We start from the raw sequence: 21,111 nt of genomic DNA, 5'->3' as shown, positions 1-21,111 counted from the left end.
AGTCTTCACCAGTTAGTAATAATGTCAACCCAGAAACATAAATTCTAACCTAGAAAAATGAGAAGAATATATACTATAAGCAACCAAATTCCAGGGGAAAAAAAAAGCATACGAACTCATTGGAAGCTCCTTACAGCTTTATTTTACAAAATTCTTTAATATCAACATCAATATTTTGCAGTATAATATAGGTACAATTTTTAAAGTCCTCTGGAATTAAAATGCAGCTGCATGTGACTTTCAAAAATGGAAGTGGTATTCTAAATGAATCCCTTGAATTCCTTGAAATTCTTTATTTTCTCTGTAATGTTTCTTGACATCAGCTTTCAGTTTCATCTAATGTAGAAAAAATCCTTGTCAAAATCCTACTGGTACTTTGGTATAGGCAAGTTTAAACCACGTTATAACATTAATCTAGAACTTTCTTTTTATTTCTGTATACAAATTTAATTATTACATACTTGTTACAACATAGACAGATTCAGTTTATCTTACCTTTGTATTGAAGATGTGTCACAATATCCTAACTTGTAAAAGCTGAAAAATGAAGAACTGCAGTCCCTGGCAACAAAAAGATCTATAAGCGTTCAAGAATGTAGAATAAATAAACACCTGCCCTACCAAACTGACTTTTGCTACCGCCTCATCTTCAATAGTATCCTAACCTTTCTTCTTCCACCCATAAGCTAATCTAATTTGAAGCAAACCCTTACATCCTTGGTCTTGCTTCCCTCCTATAGCCACTTCAAAATTCTCCCCTATCTGCTTTAAAATTCTCCCCTATCTGCTTTAAAATGCTCGTATCACAGTAGACAAAGTTTGTTAAATTATCTGTTTGCCACTTTCACTAACAAAACAAATTAACCCTTTCTACTGAAAGAACCTATGAGCTTCTGGGACACAAAGTATGTTGTAAAATTATCAAGTCACTAGAAGAATCTTTTGAAGGCAGCCACGGCTATACGTATAATTTTACAGACTGGCACAAACATATCATCTTTCCAAGTCTGTGATTAAGTACCAGGCAGCATCAAAGGTTTCCATACGTAATTCAAAACACAGGCATGGAGTTCTCTCTGGTTTCATAGTCCATACTGGTATAAAACCTGGTTATCTATTAACTTAGTGATAGCTACCTGTCTTACACAATTGTGATAAGTCCCATGGGCTTTACAGAATCCTTTATAGAGAAAAATAACAAATACTGCAAGTTAGGTGGATTATTTAAGCAAATATTTTGAAAATACCTTTACAAGAGCCAGATGAGACGATAACCTTAGAAATTACAGGAAGTGGAAACAGAAAATATGAGTCTGGAATAGAAACCTTACGAGGAAGAAAGAGAGCAGGTTTTACTGTCCACCAGTGTTACTATTTCCCTGTGTCCAAGATACAGTAAAGAATGGCAACGACAACAGTCAATCCATAAAAGCATGACATCATCTTTGTTACTTCTTTCTTTCAAAAAAAATTTTGCTTCAGTTGCCTGGTGGATGTCCTCATTCATCCTAATGCATTAGTTTTTATGACAGGACTTGCATTACTGTTTTATTCTAACAGAATGGGAGACAAGCAGCAGATGCTGGTTGTAATATCACCCCTAATATCAGATGTTTCTGTACTTCCTCACAGGTGTCTGTCTTCCACATGGCTGACAGCTGAATTCTGTCCAAAAAGGATGATTAAGGCTGCAATAGGTACAAAGCCAAGTTTCCTTTTGAATTCTTTTCTTCTTCCCGCTGTGCCTCATGTGGCTGGCAGAGCTTTTCCATCGTGGAACAGGGGTTGCTGGAAGTGAATTCTTCTTTAGCAGACAGGCTTTTGTTCAGTTTTGACTCCAGGCTTCCAGCCCAAACTCTTGAGCAATCTGCACTGAGAAACCTCTGTGTGTCTGTGGTAAGATTTTTTTTTAGAGTTTTCTAGTCTGAGCCAATTTGTAGTACAGAGAACCATTTTCTGAAAGACTGTGTTCTGTGCAGAGATTCTTCATCGTCAGCCTTGTGCTAGCACATTCGCTGAGATTTACATCACATTAGGCTTTAGATTTAAATGCAGAAAAAATTGTTCTTAGGTTTATATTTCTTTATGCCAACTAATTGTGGAACAAATCAGGGAGGCATACTGTATTCTCTTGTCTGTTAATTAATTAATCCTTCACTTATTTTTCTATAGAAATGTATGAAAAAATGGTGTTTAAATATTAAATTTTTCTTTCTGAAAAAGGAACACATGATTCAACAGCTTATTTTCTGTCACAATCATAATTTCATCATATGAAATCCAAGGTTACTCTGTGCTCTAAAACAGTCAGCACGTTCCTCATCTTTTTGTGGACATGCAAGGGGCCAAATAATTTTGTGGGGTTTCCTGCTCCTTTTCCACTTCTCTTGTTACCACTTCCAGAAGTCAGTATCTGCAATGTCTTTGCACAAGTCTACAGACTGAGACACGCTTTAGAACCAAGATTTTTTGGATGCACTCATATCAGCATAACATTTGCAGAGCATTTTGTAGAACTGTTGAAAGAGTGTCTGCCTTTCATTTTACTAGTGACAATGGTAGACAACCACTCCTGTTTGTTAGTTAACAGTTGTCATCACTTCTCACCCAAGTTCAAAGCATTTCTAGCCAGCCTTCACCTAACAGCTGCTTTTGTTTAATGTTTTGATGAATCGTATAAAATTGTATGTGACTTTTGCTGCAATATGCACTTTACAGATCCTTTGCTGCTTTTCCAGCTAAAAAGAGAGGAGTGAGGACTACGAAGAGTTTCCCTATTTCTTAATCTAACTATAAGTCCCAAAATGCACATTCATGTCTCTTCCACAGAATGGCAAGGAAATTTTACAACAGCTACAAGCTCCTGGGTAGCAGGTTTGTTGTTATTATTTTCAATTCCACCTAAGATGTTGGCTTTCTTCCTTAAACTTGTTTTTTCCATCATTATCCCACTTCAAGAAATCCATCTGCCTCTGACTCTCCCTCTCCACAGTGCTACTTGGTTTTTTTATCCTGAAATTGTTTAATGGGTGACCTTTACCTAGACTTAATCTGTTACAAATTGCCATATCCAGACTTGGATTCCCATTTTTAAATACCTTGACAATATATTGCTTTTCCAGATGCTTCTATTTTCTGTAAGAATACATGAATGTATCAATATCTCAAATATCTTAAAAGCACCAAAGCATACCGAACAATCGAGAAAAGCCACAAAACAGAACTCCAGCTGATTCATGGTGAACCTGAGTATTTGCTTCTCAAGTTATTAACAACACAGTTCCTGTGTTGGCTATGACTAAGATGAAATGTAGCAACTCCATTTGGTTTATAATACTGAGGATACAAAAGATAATAACGCTTACCTGGTATCTTCTAAGCTTTTGATATCTTATGTTCTTTTATCCAAGATTAAGGCAGATGTTTTTTGAATCAGCAGCCTGCTCTGGGGTATCAGACAGTGTTCCAGATGGATATCTTTATTCATTTACATGAACTTCTGTGTTGCTTCCCTTGGGGAAATATAAAGAGTCACATATTTATAAGACCCCATAATGCTAAAGGCCTTACTTGTTCAATTGACTGATGCTTATAATTACAGCATGACAGAAGGTAACAGACCAACATATTCATTTTTAGTGCATAATTACACACTGAGTAAGAATAGTTGGAATTACTATGAATGGGGAAGAATCATTCAGCTATATTATAGAAAAGAAAAATAGAATGGTTTCAGTTGGAAGGGATATTGAGAATACTCTAGTTCTGCTTTCCCTGTCATGGGAAGGAAAACTTTCTACTAAGGCCAGGTTTCTCAAAGGCCCCATCCAACCTGGCCTCAAACACTTGCAGGGATGGAGCATCCACAGCTTCTCCAGGAAATCTGTTTCAGTCTCTCACCACCCTCACAGTAAAGAATTTCTTCCCAATATCCAATCTAAACACATCCCTTTCATTCAAAGTAATTTCCCCTTGTCCTATCACTACATGTTATCTTTAAAAGTCCCCCTCCAGCTCTCTTGTAGGGCTCCCTTTTGCTACTGGAAGGCCATTAGAAAAATCTTTTCTGAGCCTTTTCTTCTTCAAGCTGAACAATCCTAATGCTTTCAGTCTGTTGTCACAGGAGAGGGCTCTATTCCTCTGATCATTTTTGTGGACTCCCTCTGGACAGGTCCATGTCTTTCCTCTGCTGAGGATCCCGGAGCTGGATGAGCACTCCAGGTGGGGTCTCAGGGACAGAAGGGGGCAGAGGGACAGAATCACATCCCCTGACCTGCTGGCCACACAGCTTTTGATGCAGCCCAGGATGGGGTTTGATTTTCTGGGCTGTGAGCACCCACTATCCACTCATGTCCAGCTTCTCATCCACCAACAACCCCAATTCTTTCACACTAGGGCTGTTCTTGATCCATTCTCTGCCCAGACTGTACTTCTGCTCAGGACTGCTGAGACCCAGGTGCGGGATGTTGTACTTGACCTTGTTGAACTTCATGAGGTTCACTCAGACCCACCTCTCAGGCCTGTCCAGGTCCCTGCAGTGTCATCCCTTCCCTCCAGCATGTTGATGGAACCACATAGCCTTGTGTCATCAGTGAACTTGCTGAGGGTGCACTCCATCCCACTGCCCATGTCACTGACAAAGATATTTAGCAGCACCAGTCCCAAGGTTCCCTGAGGAAGCCTCTCATCAATGGTCTCCACTTGGACATGGAGCTGCTGCAACTCTCTGAGTGTGAGCTTCCAGTTTTTTCCATATCCATCGAGTGGTCCAGATGTCAAGTCCGTGTCTCTGTGGTTTAGAGACAAGGATGTTGTGTGGGACAGTGCCAAATGCCTTGCACAAGTCCAGGTAGATGAGGTCAGTCAGTCTTTCTTCATCCACAGTCTCTGTAATCCTGTCATAGAAGGCCACCAAATTTGTCAGGCATGATTTGTCGTCAGTGAAGCCTGTCACCAGTCACCTCGGTATTTTCTGTGAGCCTTAGCATAGTTTCCAGGCACTGAGGTAAGGCTGAGTGGCCTGTAGTTCCCTGGATCTTTCTTACTTCCCTTCCTTAGTTTCCTTTTTTAAAACAGGGGTTATATTTCCCCTTTTCCAGGTAGTGGGAACTTCATTGGACTGCCATGACTTCTCAAATATGATGGATAGTGGCTTAGCTACTTCCTTCATCAGTTCCCTCAGGACCCAAATAAGCATCTGATTGGGTCCCACAGATTTATGCACCTTGAGGTTCCTTAGATGTTCTTGATCTTCTCCTATAGTGTGCCTCTTCATTCCCCCAATCCTTGCCTTTACATTCTACAATTTGGGTGGTGTGATTGGAGAACTTACTGGTGAAGAAAGAGCCAAAAAAGTCATTGAGTACTGTAGCCTTCTCCATCTCCTTGCTAACTAGATCTACTGCTTCCTTCTGGAGATGGCTCTTATTTTCTCTAGTCTTCCTATTATCACTAGTGTACCTATAGAGGCTTTTTTTTGTTGCCCTTGATGTCCCTGGAGAGATTTAATTCTGTCAGGGATTTAGCTTTCCTAATCTAATCCCTGGATGCTTTGACAATTCATCTGTATTATTCCCAGGCTACCTGTCACTGCTCCAATCCTCTGTAGGCTTCCTTTTACTGTTTGAATTTGTCTGGGAGCTCCATGTTCATCCATGCAGGCCTCCTGACATTTTTGCCTGACATCCTCTTCTTTGGAATGCATCATTCCTGAGCCTGAAGGAGGTGAACCTTGAATATTAGACAATTTTTCTGGACCCTTCTTCCTTCCAGGGCTTTAACCCATGGCACTCTAACAAGCAGGTCTCTGAAGAGGCCAAGCCAGCTCTCCTGAAGTCCATGGTAGTGAGCTTGCTGTGCTCCCTCTTTGCTGCCCTAAGGATCTCAAATTCCACAATTTCATGGTCACTGCAGCCAAGGCTGTCCTTGAGCTTCACATCCCCCACCAGCCCCTCCTTGTTGGTGAGAACAAGGTCCAGCACAGCAACTCTCCTTGCTGGCTTCTCTATCACTTGGAGAAGAAAATTATCATGAAAGCATTCCAGGAACCTCTTGGGTTGTTTAATTCCTGGCTGTGTCGTCCTTCCAACAGATATTGGGGTGGTTGAAGTCCCCCATGAGGTGCAGGGCTTGTGATCACGAGGTCATTCCTATCTGTCTATAGATGACTCATGTCACCTGTCCCTCCCCTCCCTTTATTCCTGACCCACAAGCTCTCAGTCAGCTCCTCATCCATCCCCAGGCAGAGCTCCATGCACTCCAACTGGTAATTGACATAGAAGGTGACACCTCCTCCTCGTCTCCCCTGCCTGTTTTTTTAAAGAGGAATATATAAAATACATAGAATTATTTTTTTCATGACTGTGTTCTTGGCCTTTAAAACATATCCATTATTAGGAAGCAAGAACATTGTTTAAAATGCTTTGAAACAGTTTCTGTAGAGAGCAATGTATTTTATTAGACCAACTACGTACAAGTGTAAAGATAGTAAGTGTTGTCATGGTTTAACCCCAAGTGGCCACTCAGCCCCCTGCAGCCGCTTGTTTCTCCCCCCAAGTGGGATAAGGGAGAGAATTGGAAGGGTAAAAGCGAGAAAACTTGTGGCTTGAGGTACAGACAGTCTAATAGGCAAAGCAAAAGCCACACATGCAAGCAAAGCAAAACAAGGAAATAATTCACTCCTTCCCATGGGCAGGCAGGTGTTCAGCCAGCTCCAGGAAAGCCAAGCTTCATCATGGATAAGGGTGACTTGGGACTACAAATGCTATCTCTCCAAATATCCCTCTCTTCCTTCTTCATCCTCCAGCTTTATAAGCTGAGCATGACGTCATATAGTATGGAATACCCCTTGGGTCAGCTGGGGTCAGCTGCTCTGGCTGTGTCCCCTTCCCAGCTCCTTGTGCGCCCCCAATCCAATTGCTGCTGGGGTGGAGTGAAGAGCAGAAAAGGCCTCGGCGTTGCATAAGTACTGCTCAGTGGCAAGGAAAACATTCCTGAATTATCAATGCAGTTTCCAGGACAAGTCCCAAACCCATCCCCATACTAGATACTGTGAAGAAAATTAACTCCATCACAGCCAAAATCAGCATGGATGTTTTATAGCATACTGTAAGTACCATAAATCTAAGTGAATAAAACTGCACATATGAAAGAACAAGTCTTTCTTTAATTACGTAAAGTGTAACAGGATCATCAAAATTCAGCCATGACTTCGGAAAAAAAAAATAAACCAAAACAAAAGGTGAGCCACTGAGAGGAGTGCTTTCAGAAGGATGTCTGGAATCTTCAGATTCTTCATGTAAAATCTGGCCAGGACATCCTTTGAGTTTCCTATCTACTTCAGTGCAGTCAGCCTTTCATTGTCTGTTTCTTCCTGGGGTTTTTCACCCCTCCCCGATCTCTCCTCATCACAAAGTCCACTGAAGTCCAGTTTGTTTTTTAGACAGAAAACAAACAGGAACTGGTCTTTCACATACCCTGAGCGCTCTAAGTCCTAATGAAACTGAAACCATTGGGATGGTCCTACTGTCTCGCCCCAGCACTGTATGCTGTGTAACAGGGCTGATGAAGGCACCTGTCTCTGGAGAGGATTGGGAGCTGTTGATGTTAACCAAAGATGAGATCGCTGAGAGCAGGTTACATTTGCCATGGATGTCAGAACACAGAATACAGAAATATCAGACATTTCCCATGGAGTAACATTTCTTCATTTCCTATGGAGCAGCTTTTGCAGCTCCCCACTCAGAAGTGCTTGCAAGCCTCACTGCTGGAGAGTCCTGGAATCTGAAGTGTGGCTTCCCTGCTGAACTGTAAGCCTAACCAATGTGGAAGCCTTGGGTGTTGTAGCTCATTCAGTTGAGCTATGTCAACATAATGTAAGGTTGAGATTGCCACTATTTTACTTTAAACTTTTTTAGCTTTCTGATGTCCATTTATCACTGAATTGAAAGAGTTCATTTTAAAGTAAGAAAAACCTAGGCACAGAATATACTTTAACCAAAAACTGAGAAGAGCGAAGGAAAGGGGTAATGATTTTAAACTGAAAGAGGGTAGGTTTAGATTATAAATAAGAAAGAAGATTTTTAGAATGAAGGCGGTGAAACACTGGCATAGGTTGCCTAGAGAACTGGGAGGTGCCCCATCTCTGGAAGCACTCAAGGTCAGGTTGGACAGGGCTCCGAGCAACCTGATTTAGTTGAAGATGTCCCTGCTTAATGCCGGGGGGTGGACTAAATGACCTTTAAAGTTGCCATTCAAGCCAAACCGTTCTATGACTCTATGGTTCTATGAAAGTTGTGGTGACCAAGCGCTCCCTCTTGTGTGTTACAGGAAAAGCAGAAGGTCCATGCCTGCGTAAGTCTTGTCTCGGGCAGTGCAACGCCGGCAGCCCCCTGAATTAAAAAAAAAAAAGGAAAAGACTTCTTATCTGTCTGATCCTCTTACTTACAAATATACTTTAAAAAGATGTTGAAAATCAAAGGACTGTGTTTTCATGAATACAGATTCACAAATTCTTCTCGTCAGTAAGACTTAGGATTGACTCCACAAGAGTGCACGTGGGGTCTTTCAGATGGTAGCTAGGGTCACAACTTTCCCAATAATCTCCCTTCTGACTCCATGATGGCCAACTCCCTGTACTGCAGCAGCTCTCAGCCTGTTTCTCTGTGAAGCTGTAAATATGGAAGTACAGTAAATACTTAATTTTGGGTGCACCTAAATTTGGGTTTCATCTATAACTTTTACTGAAATGTGTTATTTTCTCAGTATGTACTGTTTGGATGTGTTTTGGCTTTTAGGTAATCAATTAATATGAGCATAGTCAGTAGCACACTGACTTTTTAGACTCAAACAAGCTCATTTCTTGTTCACTGCAGTTTTGAAAACAGGAGAACAGAGGTTAGAAAATGCACTGAACCTTGAAAAAAAGGATAAATTCAAGCAGTTTTCAGGTCTGGTGATTTTTTCCTCCACAGCATGACTTTGCACAAATCACACTGAAACTGTGTGACGAAACTGCATCAGTATACTTGACTGCCACTCAGTGTTTTTTGCAGGTGCCAGAGTTGTTCAAGGCTGCTTCTGAAAGTACGAAGGAAAGTGAAAAAAAGATTAATTTGTATTATATCCTGACTGGCTTATTTTAGTAATTTTAACCTATCCAAAACTGAGAACTGTACTGGTAAGTAAAGAGGAATTAATATCTTGATACCGTGACAGAACAAGGTTTAAATCTGTCAAAACAAGCCCAAAGCAAAGATGTTTAAAACTGAGATACTTAAAATGGTGAAGCTATACCATGAAAGGTAGGTTGAGTAGCAAGATAAAGCCTATTGTGGAATGAACTCTAAGTGAGAATTAAATTAAAATAGTAAAGTGTATTTTTTAACTACTGCACACAACAAGATTTATGGAAATATATGAGGACCACATTGACTAATGAATTTTATGAAAACACCTTTCAAAACTTCTAGTACAGAGGACTGCATATTAAAGGACTGTAAAGGTGAAGAACAGCTTTTTCTGTTTTACTACTCAAATAACAGGAAATGTAATTTGAGTCATAAGATCTCATTTTCTCTGCTTGAAATTGCATCCATATCTACAACCTCTAATATGGGCAAAAGGTCTCTAACTACCTCAGGAGAAAAGATCTGAAACTTGACTCAAATACCGAGCAGAGAAGAAACACAAACATCTGAATTCATCCTACTTTGGAAGTTTCTCTGGTCTTTCTGCAGTTGCTTCCACCTGTTTCTGAAAAAATGAAACAATAAAACGAATGTTTGTTTTCTTCTAGTCTTTGACTGAGAACCATGTTTTAACTTTACACTTAAGGTAAAAAAAATCATTAATAAAATATATCTCTGCATGCAAGTTTTGGGAAAGTTGGAATATAGAATTCGACTTGCAAATATTCTGCCAGAATAGAGAAAAAAATCATAAAGGTTCTTCTCAGGCAAGAACTACACTGAGAGCATGGGAAACAGAGCATAGTTTAACAGATTGTCCAGTTGGAAAGAAAAACTCTTTATTATGACTCCCTCTAAAATATATTTATTGAACTTATTTTGGGTTTAATATTAAAATATTATTTGTGCAGTAAGACAATAAAGAAAACGTGATATTTTTTTTTTATTTCACAAACAGAATGGTTATACATGGAGACAGAACAATGAAAACTGGGAAGAATCTGGGAACAGCAACAGCAGAACCAGCAACCGAATCCTTTTTTTTTTTTTTAATTTCTTGTAAGGATTAGAAATTATTAATCAGCTAACTCAATGAAAACTGTAATGAAATCAACAAGTACAAAGGTATATGTGATGTTCTAAAACAGAAAAGCTCAGCTCTTTAGTGTTTCAAACTAAAATACAGCTCCATGTACTGTTTAGGGCATTGGGTATTGCTGTGACTAGGGTGTGCAAGAAATAAACAAATCAAGCCAGTTTCAAGCTGTGAAACAAGTACTGAAGTTCATAAGCAGTTCAGGCTACTAACAGTTAGTTCTCAATTACTATCATGGTCACTACATATACAAACCCATTAGTCCTTAAAAAATCTATCCCAGATGAGCAGCAAGTACACAATGCAGTGGAGTTGATGCCATGCAGTGAGTGCCGACGGCTCCATCCTTAGTGGTCCTTGGTCACCAGGATAAGGATAACCAGGCTCGAGAGCTTCTTGCAGGCAGTTGCTTTCTTCACTCAGTTTATGTTTCATACTCTCTGAGCCCAGCCCAAAAGAAAAGGAAGTGATCTCATTTGTTCTTGCTGACTTATTTTGGGAGTTGGGATGTCTGGGGTTTTGCTTATTTTACAGGTGTCACCAGACACCTTTCCTGCCTGCTCTGCATCTTTCTCCTTCTGTTTTTTGTTTGGTGACAGGTTTCCAATTGTAATTTCTTAGATAAGCTTCATTTTGCCCATTTAATGAGGCTTTAAAATAGCTGGAAAGAATGAACTAGGAAACTGTGAGCTGTACAGGATTGTTTCAGTTGCTGTCAAAAATCACAGAGCGAGTCTTCCTGAAACGTATTTCTTGCCATATGGAGAAGGTGATTAGGTGACACAGGTTCTATGAGCCTGTAGTCACTGATTTAAGTAAAATGGCTGGAACTGCATCGTATGGCCTAGATATAATCTGCTTTTGAGCTGTGTCAGCTATCAGCCAACACTTAAATGCAATCTAAAATAAAAGTGTGTTTAAATGAAAGCAGCAAGCATCTGAGGATTAACTGTAGATGGAAAATCTCTGCTTCAGAGGTGGGGTGGGTCCTTGGTAAAGCATCTCCCATCTCACTTTAATCCACACCTGCGTATCTATCCAAGTCCTCAACATATGAATTTTGGGTACCTCTGTCCTGTGAAATCCACAGTCCTCAAACTGATGCCCAGGTTTCTTATGCAGTGCTGAGAGTGAAAATCACAGGTTTAACAAGCTTACATAAGACTCCTTTTCCAGGGGAGCAAAATGGGACTCCAGATCTACTCCAGATTACAAACTCATGCTCCTGCCTGGGAGATTGGACCCAAATTTTCTTTTTCCTAGTCCACCTCATTTGTCACAGAACTTAACATTAATATAATAAGAATGGGGGTTATTTTTGTGTTATTCTTGTGAATCTGTAAACTGGGAAAGGCTGAGAAAGTTGGGGCTGTCCAGGCTGGAAAAGTGAAGGCTGTGTGGAGACCTTCCAGCATCTGAAGGGGGCTTACAGGGAAGCTGGAGAAGGACTATGCATCAGGAATTGTAGTGACAGTACAAGTTACAAAGGGTACAAATTGAAAGAGGGGAAATTTAGTTTAGATATTAGGAAGAAATTTTTTACTGTGAGGTAGTGAGACACTGGAACAGGTTGCCCAGGAGGTTGCGGATACCCCAACCCTGGCAGTGTTGAAGGCCAGGTTGGACAAGGCCTTGAGCAACCTTGCCTAGTGGGAGGTGTCTCTGCCCATGGCAGGGGGCGTTGAGACTAGATGATCTTTAAGATTCATCCCAATGCCTTAACATTCTATTATTCTATGATTCTATTTACTGGATTAGAACTTGAAAGCCGATACTGCTGAAGACAGCGTGTGCACTTTGACGGCTGCTTTATCTCTCTGGAACACTGAACGTCTTAGGATCTGCGAAGCAGAACCCTCCAAATCCCTCCCTCTGTACTCCGCTTCTCGGAGGACACCGAGGCCGCTTTTCGCCGCCGCTCGGAGCCCACGATTCCCAGCTTTAGGTCGCTCCAGGTGGGACCCTCGGAACAATTTAACCCGCGGGCACCCGCGCTGCGCAGGCACTAAGCTCCCAGCTCCGACATATCAGAGCCGCGCCTGCCCTTTTTCCCGCCCCTTTCCCGCCGGACACACGTCCGCACATCCCGGAACCGCTCCGTGAAGGCGGCGCGGCCGCGCGGGCGCTTCCGGGTGGCAGCCGTGCGTCCCGCCTGGGCCCCTCGGCCACGCCGCGTCCCGCCCCGCAGCCCCGCAGCCCCGGCCGCCCCCGCAGCCCCCTCGCCCCTCCGCGCCCCCCTCGCCTCCCCCTTCGCCAGGCGATGCCGCCGCGGGGCTCCCGGGGGCCGCTGCCGCCCTTGCTGCTGGTGGCGGCGCTGGCGGCCTGCGTGGCTCAGGCCTCCGAGATCACCTTCGAGCTGCCCGACAACGCCAAGCAGTGCTTCTACGAGGAGATCGCCCAGGGCACCAAGTGCACCCTCGAGTTCCAGGTACCCGGCCGGGAGGCGCCGCCCCGGGCGCGGGCGCCGCGCTGGCCCCGCTGGGCGCGGCCCCGAGCAGGGGCCGCTGCCGGGAGCTCTCAATCGGCTCCGGCATTTAGGGATTATTTGGATACAGTGAGGAGTTTCCAGCTCAGCTGCGGCGAGGAGGCTTCAGTGTAGTGCAGGGCTGAGTGGGACACGCAGAGCTGGCTCTGAAAACTGGCGGTGTCTTTGCCCTGGTCGCTGCCGTGTCGTGTCCCGCCCCAACAGCGCAGAGAATACCTAAAGCACACCTGACCCACAAGGTGCTGCGAAAGTAATTCCCTTGTGGTTTACGAAGCACCGGCGGGATCAGCACAGTACATCTTAAGAGCTGATGCTTCGTATTTCAGAACACAGTTCAGATTCGGGTTACGTAGTAAACAGTAAAAGGGCGATGGGACAAGGATGCGGTACAGCATCACTGTTTTGATGCCTGTGAGTGTATCTGCGGGGTTGGAGCCTTTCAGTCTGGCACTTTAGCTGATGAAGTCACTAACAGTAAAGCAGCAGCATGAGAGAAAAATAGTCCTTGATGACAGAAATCACAGTTACCTTTGAGGGGTTTTAAAGGGGCTGTGTGATTCTATAGGCTGACTGTTCTTGTTGAAGTTCTGCAGTTTTTTCTTTCTCAGTTGCTGCCATATATTGGTTCTTGTTACTCTGTCTTATGTGTTTTAGCTCCTAGGTATCTTTTTCCCTGCCCAAGTGCTTCTTGTCCCTGCTTGTTTCTTCCATGAAGTCTTTTATGTGCAGTACTTTCCCTGCAGTTTTGAATTGGATATCACTGTGCAGATCAGCCTGCTCTTGCCTTTTTTTTTGGTGCTCAGAACAGGAGTAGCATTGATAAAAGAAAAGTCTGGATTGGACCAGCCACTGGTAGACTAAAGTGCTGTGCGAATGTCCTTTGGCAGTGTGTCTTAAGGGCCAACAGGAGGCACAGGCAAGCTCTGTGGGAAGGAATCCTAGGGCAACTTCAAAGCTCTGGCCAGTCTTTACCACCTCAATGTAAACTGACACTTTCAGGGTGATCTAGCTGAATGCAAGTGACTTTCATGTAATTGGTAAAAAGCATACCCTGGTCAAGTTGGAGATTATATTTCTGAAATGAAGAGCTTTGTTATTGCTTGTCAACTGGATACTTTCAGAACTTCATCTTTGTGGAGGAGCTGCTGCTCCAGTTTGTTATTTCAATTGTATCATTAAAGTCATTATTTTAATAACTTGCTCAGTAAGTAGCTCAGTAAACTGATGAGAGTTTAAACAATGCTCAGTGGAGTGGAGTGAAGTGCATATACACAGATACTAAAATATTTCAGTGATTTCTGCACACATATAAAATGAATATGCTTTCAGATATAAGTGTCTTCCTCTTTCAGTATGCTTTATCTTAAAGGTAAAAATTTGTGGCAAGGACAAAGTGTAAAACTGCTACTGTAAGAGTCATCAGAACACCAAGTTGTGAATACCTAAACTCCCTACAGTCTTTCTGTAGAATCCAGGTAACAATACTCTATACACCAACAATAATCAAAGCCTCAAACAAACCCTTGCGACCGTGAAGTTTTGAGTCACTTGGAGGCATTATCTGGATGTGCTGGTTTTTGGAAGCACTGCTGTGTCCAACTGTGCGGGAAGGAGGCAGCAGGACCCCCAGAACATTTCTCTGTTGAGGAGCAGGCAGGAAGACTGGACAGATTGAAATTCTTGTTTTACTGGTTGAACGCCATTCCTGCAGCCTAAGGCAGCTGATACAGTTGGGCAGATACTCTTCTGGCCACACAGAAAGGAAATGTCTTACTGCATGTTAGCAGTCTCAGACAGATGAACTGATTCCATGGACGACTTGTTTATACAGCAAATGATTGACTTGTTACAGTAATGTCTTTGCAGTCCCATTGAGCTTCATCTACTGTAGCCTTTGCTGTTGTTGAGTTATTTATAACAAAGTAACTAAAATTACTCTCCGAAAGGTTTGAAAATACAGTTGACATTACATATGCTGAACCTAAAGCATTTTTTTATTATTTTCTGTGTGTCTTCCATAGGAAAATAATTTTGCAGACTTGCTTTGAAAGTTTTTCAGATTAATGCATTATATTGGTAAAGCACTTGTCAAAGCAAAAAGCTTTGCAGTGCCACTTGACAGATGATACTTCTTAGAAGAAATGCATAAATATCCATTTTGCTAAAGAGACCATATCTTGGTTTGTGTTCTCAGGTGATCACTGGAGGTCATTACGATGTTGACTGTCGTCTGGAAGATCCTGATGGTGTTGTATTGTACAAAGAGATGAAGAAACAATATGATAGCTTCACATTTACTGCATCCAGAAACGGAACGTACAAATTCTGCTTCAGCAATGAGTTCTCTACTTTCACACACAAAACTGTGTACTTTGATTTCCAAGTTGGAGAAGATCCGCCACTGTTTCCTAGTGAGAACAGAGTAACTGCACTTACCCAGGTAAAATGCTGTTGTGTTTGACAGAAGTTTTTAGGTGGAGACAATTTTTTTTCCAAGTTCAGCTGCATTGGATTCCTACATCACTTTTGAAAATAAATGGATTGGAGCTCTTAAAATATTCCAAATTACTACAAATAAGCTTTCTTTGTAAAGATAAGATTTATAGAACACAGGATGGAGCTGAGAAGGGATCGCTAAGTGCTTAAGAGGAAGTTAGGACAGTAACATAAACTTAAGGCCACTATTGTTTGGGGTTTTGGGGTTTTTTTGGTGTTGTTTTGGTTGGTTGGTTGGGTTTTTTTAAGTTTCTAAGGGAACTTCCTTTTAATGCCACAGTTTTGTGCCTCTTGAAATGTGGGGTTTGCCAACTAGATATTGGTGGAATAGGGTTTCCAAAATTTCCAGATTTTGGAGAAACTCTGGGAATTGTTTCTGTTTTTAAAACAGTAAGAGTTTTTTGGGGAGGAGTACTTGTGTAACTACCATTTTTAAAATGGAGAAGAAAATTCCAGCAAAATGAACAAATTACTAAAGTCATCTGTATTTAGCTGGCTTCTAGATATATGACCTTTATAAGACTACAAAATGTCAGAGCATCAATTGTTACTATATTCTCAGAATTTGGCAGTTTTGTACCACCTCTACACAATCTAAATATATCAAAACTTCCTTTGGAACACTTAATGAATTCCTACACATGTCCTTACATTATAACCATCACCAAACCTCACTTTAAGCAGCAATTAAAGAATGCTGGATATGGTCACTGTTGTGCTAGTCTAACTCAACAGTATAAATACCGCTTCCCAAATGCCAGTCTCATTTCAATTCACATCACACAAGGCTTCAGTAACTGAGGTTTGTAACGAGTAGATGACTTGCTGTGAATTCAGTTACAGCTCATGCCTCTTCCTTCTTGTCACTTTTCTGCACTGCTTCATTCTGTGTTCTGATTCTTGATACTGGATCTCTCCATATCTTTTCCTTCTTTGTTGAGAAGGTTCTTTTTGCAGTTCTCTTCAGGCTCATAGCATGATCAAATTTGGGCAGCCTTTCATGGGGAGAGTTGAAGGTAAATCCCTAAAACCAGAGTAACTTTGTGTTTAAATCCCTTATGCAGATTAGGAGATTTATACCATGTATTGGTGAGACCAATGGCAAAGCTTAGTTTAGAAAAACTCTTCCTGAATTTTGTTGAGAAGAGTATCTTAGACTTGTTGAGACGTGTCTTGAAAGTCATCAGCTTGAAAATATGGTTAGACACAGATAGAAGTGACTGAGAGTTGTTCTTTGAGGGTGTTAGGTGTTGTCTTTTATAATAATTTACGCTGTTTGATTTTCAGAAATACTTATTTTTAACCATAAAACAGAAACCTAAATTGTTACTAGAAATTAAGTATTTTGAGGATCTATTGATTAATCTCTTGAGGAATACTTTTACTTACAGAAGATAAAACTGAAAATGGAAAAGGTTTATATAAAAATTATCTAGGGCTTAGAAAACTGGTAATACTTTTTTAATGAAAAATTACAGTGGAATTGGGTAAATTGCTAAGTATTTTATATGAGTATGTTATGGAGCATTTGGGAGCACTTAAAGGTCACAACTGTCCCTCTCTAACCACTTTTTGTGTACATGAGTAAGAGAATGGTCTCTTGACAACAGAACAGACATTGTACAACTTGAGTGAGAATTAAGCAATGAAGAATGTCATACTCATGAAACAGAAGCATTCAATATTTACTGTGTGCATGTAATGTTATAAGCAACTGCCTCTTTTCCTGTGGAATTAATGGCTGAGGGATCACTGACATTTCTGAAATGTTTCTGGTGTTCATTTTGAACCCAAATACATATGAATTTAAAATTTGTTTAACCATTCTCAGAGATTGTTGCTTTTTATTAGATTGCAATTTTACCTGCTTCTGTACTTGGCAGCGTCACATTCTTGTGTGTAAAGTTTGATCAACATAAGTTAAATTTTTCTGTATTTGCACTATTTGGTCTGACATTGGACTGAGTTAATCCTTAGCTTGCAAAGTTACATGACTCCTAATTTTAGGTATCAAAGCACAAAACCACTGCAGGGTTCTTAATTCCATGGTGTGTATTTGTTTCTCCAGATGGAGTCTGCGTGTGTTTCAATTCATGAAGCTTTGAAGTCTGTCATCGACTATCAGACTCATTTCCGCCTGAGGGAAGCGCAGGGCCGCAGCAGAGCAGAGGATTTGAACACAAGGGTGGCCTACTGGTCAATAGGGGAAGCAATCATTCTTCTTGTTGTTAGTATTGGGCAGGTATTTCTCCTTAAAAGCTTCTTCTCAGATAAAAGAACCACAACAACCCGTGTTGGATCGTAACTAGTAGTGGTTCATCGTGTGTTACTCATCTCTAAAGATTAATGGTTCTCCAATTAATTGTGAGTGCAAAGGATCTGAATATATGCAACATTCAAATGTGTATACCCCTCATCTCTTAAAAATCACAAACAGCCCCAAAAAGTTATGAAAGGGACACAAGATTTGAAATATTTTTAAAGATACTTTGGAACTTCAGTGTTTTTTGATTCCTATACTAAAATATCTGGCAATGTTCAGCTTCTCTTTATTTCTACTGATATTAATCCAGACCAAGTTTGATTTTTACCAGTAAGATTAACCATCAGCAGTATAACATTTATAAGTAACCCAACAGTCTAGTGTCTGAGAGATGATACATGTGAAAATTTGATTTGATTTTAATTTTCAGGATGAATGTCTTGGATTTTAAAGAAGAAAATATGATGAACTGTAGTGCACTGTTCTGATTTGCTGTTAAAAAAATAATGCAGTGGTACCCCTTGCTTTTTTGTAAAATTGTCAAAAGATTGGCACTGCATTGTGATGCAAATTCTTCATCAGCCTGGAAAGTCTCCATCTTCAGAATTTGCTCCATGTTATACTTGATTATGATTGCTTAAACGTACATTCTTCTGTAATAAAATAAATGCATTTTCTCTTTTACAGTGTTTTACTGAAGAAATTTTAAGCTGAGACTACTCAGGAAATCAGTTCTGTATACAAAAAAAAAATCCAAATTTCCAAGTTTATCTAAACAACATGCAATAGAGTAGGGAGTCTTGTAACTTTGTCACTGAAACTGTACAGTTTCTGTACTCAAATATACGGCTGCTGCTTTTCAGATTAAAGACCAGTAGTAGTTTAGTCTGTTAAGCAGCACAGCATGAGCACTGGATGAGGCTGTATTCTGTTAGGCACATAAAAAGCTTTTTACTAAATTTTTTTCCTGTTAAGAGGGCAATTTGATATTGATTCTGCATAGTGCAAGTGCTGTAAATTTTCCTCTGTGTAGTGTACAGAGACATGATAGTCTCATGTGTCTAATTGCCACTCCTTTTTGCTAATGGTCAGGAAATATTCTAAATATTTCAGGTGATTTGTAGAGTTAGAGTTACATTGTTTCCACTGCTCATGTCTTCAGTATCTTAGGTACTGTAAAGTCCTGTTTTATTTGGTCGTGGAAGGTAGTAAATGTATGTTTGTATTCATAGTTTAAATTGAGCTGGTCATAGTAAGGCTAAACTCCTTCAAATGGTTCTGGAGGAATAAGTAGACCAATCAATTCTTAAATGCACACAAACTAAACTAAAGTAAAAAATCTGTCATAAATTACTAGCTAAATCAAAAGATGCTTCTTGAACAAGTTCTCAGCAAGCAGAGAAAGAGTGCTAAACCCTTATTAGTTACCTGTATTATTGCTAGCAGAAATTTGAAATAACATATTCAGGTAACACTTGAACAGTCTGAAAAAATGATCTAAGATGACTTGATTTTAAAATCTTGTCATGGCTGAAGAAAATAAAAGTGGCCGTACTCTGTTATGAACTGAATGACTGCTCTTTTAGAAACAGAAGGAAAACCTCAAACAGCTCAAGAGATATTCAGAAGTTAATGTATGTAAAATTCAGGATTACACGTGAAGTTTTGCTCTCCTGTACTGAATTTTAAATACTGCAGTCCCATTTGGGGATTCAGGTTTCCCAGAAATAGACTCACTAACATGAGAAAACAAGAGTCTGCTCTTGTCTTGTGATACAAGTCTGTGCCTGCACACAACATTCTTGGTTGTACCTGTATGCTTTATTCTTGTGTTTCAGCAGCTGATGTTCAGTACTTCTTGTTTTGCATTGCACACAGTAATGAAGCAAGTGGTACACTCTGGGTGCAAGTGTCAAATGAAAACATGATTTAGTTTTGATGGTGTTCACTGTTATCTTCTGGAGTTTGAATATTAGTTATGTAGCTTTAACCACAACAAAAGCATTTGTATTAAAGCTTGAAACGTGTTGGGTTTTTTTTTCCACTGAGTTGTTCTGTGTGCTGGCAAAATTGGTAAACAATGGTATAGAACTGATGATGGTCAGCCATCGCATACATGTCTTTTTATTCTTTCACAATGTTTGAATGTGTGAAGTGGGACTGTTCAACTCAATATTACTCCCACTGCAGAGGTTTAGTGGACTTGACTTTTGCATTGAAGTTAGGTGTGTGAACCAATGCTCTGGTATCCTGCTGCATGATATGCAGCAATAGCTTAAAAATGCCTTTATTTTTGTGTTGTTAAAAACATGGCACAAATACACATTTAAACATAGCTGTATATAGTTTTTAAAATAACTGACTGAATAGGATATAATAAAACACACATGCTAACACGCAGTGGGTGAGGAAGTGCATTGTGACTTTTGGTTAAAGCTGCACCTTTTTAATATATGAACACTTCGGTTAATGGTGTGATACTCAAGTAAACACCTTGCATTAAAGGGGATATAACTGTGTTTTTAATTGCTAAAGCCTCTGGGTTTCAGCTATGCGTTGGATGTTTTCTGTTTACAAAACTTTTTTTCATGTCCTGAAATGTCAGTTCTTTAGTTTGGGGGTGGGGAAAAAAAGTTTAGTTTGAATAAGAGAAAAAGCAGACCCTGTGAATGTTGTATGGGGAAATAAAAATTAATATATGAATGTGGTCTGATTGTTTTGTTTGCATAGGGGATTGGGCAACATTATTCGTCAAAAAAGCTTTGAATCATGATTTGAGTAGTCAACTTGTATTTTAACCTATTACAGTTAATCTACCACCTGAGACTTGATCATCACTTCTATTGCTGAACATCTCGAAGTGTACAGGTTCACTGTTGTTCATAATCAGCTGTGCTTAGCAAGGTAGTGTGGTTCCTGGCTCTTTGCTTGCCACATTAGTAATGCAGGCAGCAATATTCATAAATTTGTTCCTGTTGAAGCAGAATTCATAGTATTTGCCTACAGATGCCAGGAATTATTTGGGACCTGCTGCATCTTTTCACAATTCTCTGGATACAAAGTTATGGGGTGAGCTAGAAAGGTGCATGCAATTAGTGTTACCCAATGATGGGATATAAAATTCAAATATGTAGTAACTAAATGTGTGATTGAAGGTACTTTATATTGTGTTGCTTAGTTAGGTTTTAAAAAACAGATATGGTAAGCATCACTGCATTGTGTGGGAACCTTCCAAAATGACTCTTTTCTTGCTGTTTATGTTTCTCCTATGTCAGTTGCTGTACAACCAAAAAATTTTAAGACTATTTATACAGTACTTTGATTAAAAAAGGCTTTTGTCTAGAAATATGGGTAAGTTCTCTTTCAGTGATGTGTTATTTTGGTCAAGGAGTTGTCTGGGGCTTTTTTTGGGTGCACAGCACACAGGATTTTAAAGTGGCTTAAGATAAGTTGTAGTCCGCAGTTCTTTTCCTACTGAAAACTAATAATCCTACAAAAAAGAAAAGTAGACGAAGTGAAAAGATTAGTCAGTGGATCAGCTGACACACAGGATGATGATGAAAGCTTTTATCAAGGAGGAAGT

The 21,111-nt window shown here is 40.3% G+C and overlaps 1 protein-coding gene and 1 long non-coding RNA gene across 3 annotated transcripts; both read left to right on the top strand.

Moving 5' to 3' along the window:
* Nucleotides 1–1,630: 1,630 nt before the first annotated feature.
* Nucleotides 1,631–11,854, top strand: LOC116780112. 2 transcript variants are annotated; one of them, XR_004354333.1, is made up of 4 exons: nt 1,631–1,697; nt 2,719–2,874; nt 10,147–10,313; nt 10,568–11,854. It is a non-coding gene; the product is annotated as an uncharacterized LOC116780112 (long non-coding RNA). The 2 variants fall into 2 exon arrangements; XR_004354332.1 differs by having other exon boundaries at nt 10,147–11,854.
* Nucleotides 11,855–12,472: 618 nt separating this feature from the next.
* On the top strand, nt 12,473–20,235 carry LOC116780110 (transmembrane emp24 domain-containing protein 7). Its single transcript, XM_032674581.1, has 3 exons — nt 12,473–12,712; nt 14,964–15,209; nt 17,334–20,235. The coding sequence occupies exons 1-3, from the start codon at nt 12,545–12,547 to the stop codon at nt 17,568–17,570; spliced, it is 651 nt and encodes a 216-aa protein (XP_032530472.1). The 5' UTR covers nt 12,473–12,544; the 3' UTR covers nt 17,571–20,235.
* The last annotated feature ends 876 nt before the right edge of the window (nt 20,236–21,111 follow it).

Source organism: Chiroxiphia lanceolata, chromosome Z (genome assembly GCF_009829145.1).
Source record: "Chiroxiphia lanceolata isolate bChiLan1 chromosome Z, bChiLan1.pri, whole genome shotgun sequence".
Taxonomy (NCBI): Eukaryota; Metazoa; Chordata; class Aves; order Passeriformes; family Pipridae; genus Chiroxiphia; species Chiroxiphia lanceolata.
The sequence above is the reverse complement of the archived record's forward strand: the minus strand, read 5'-3'. Positions and strand labels throughout refer to the sequence as shown.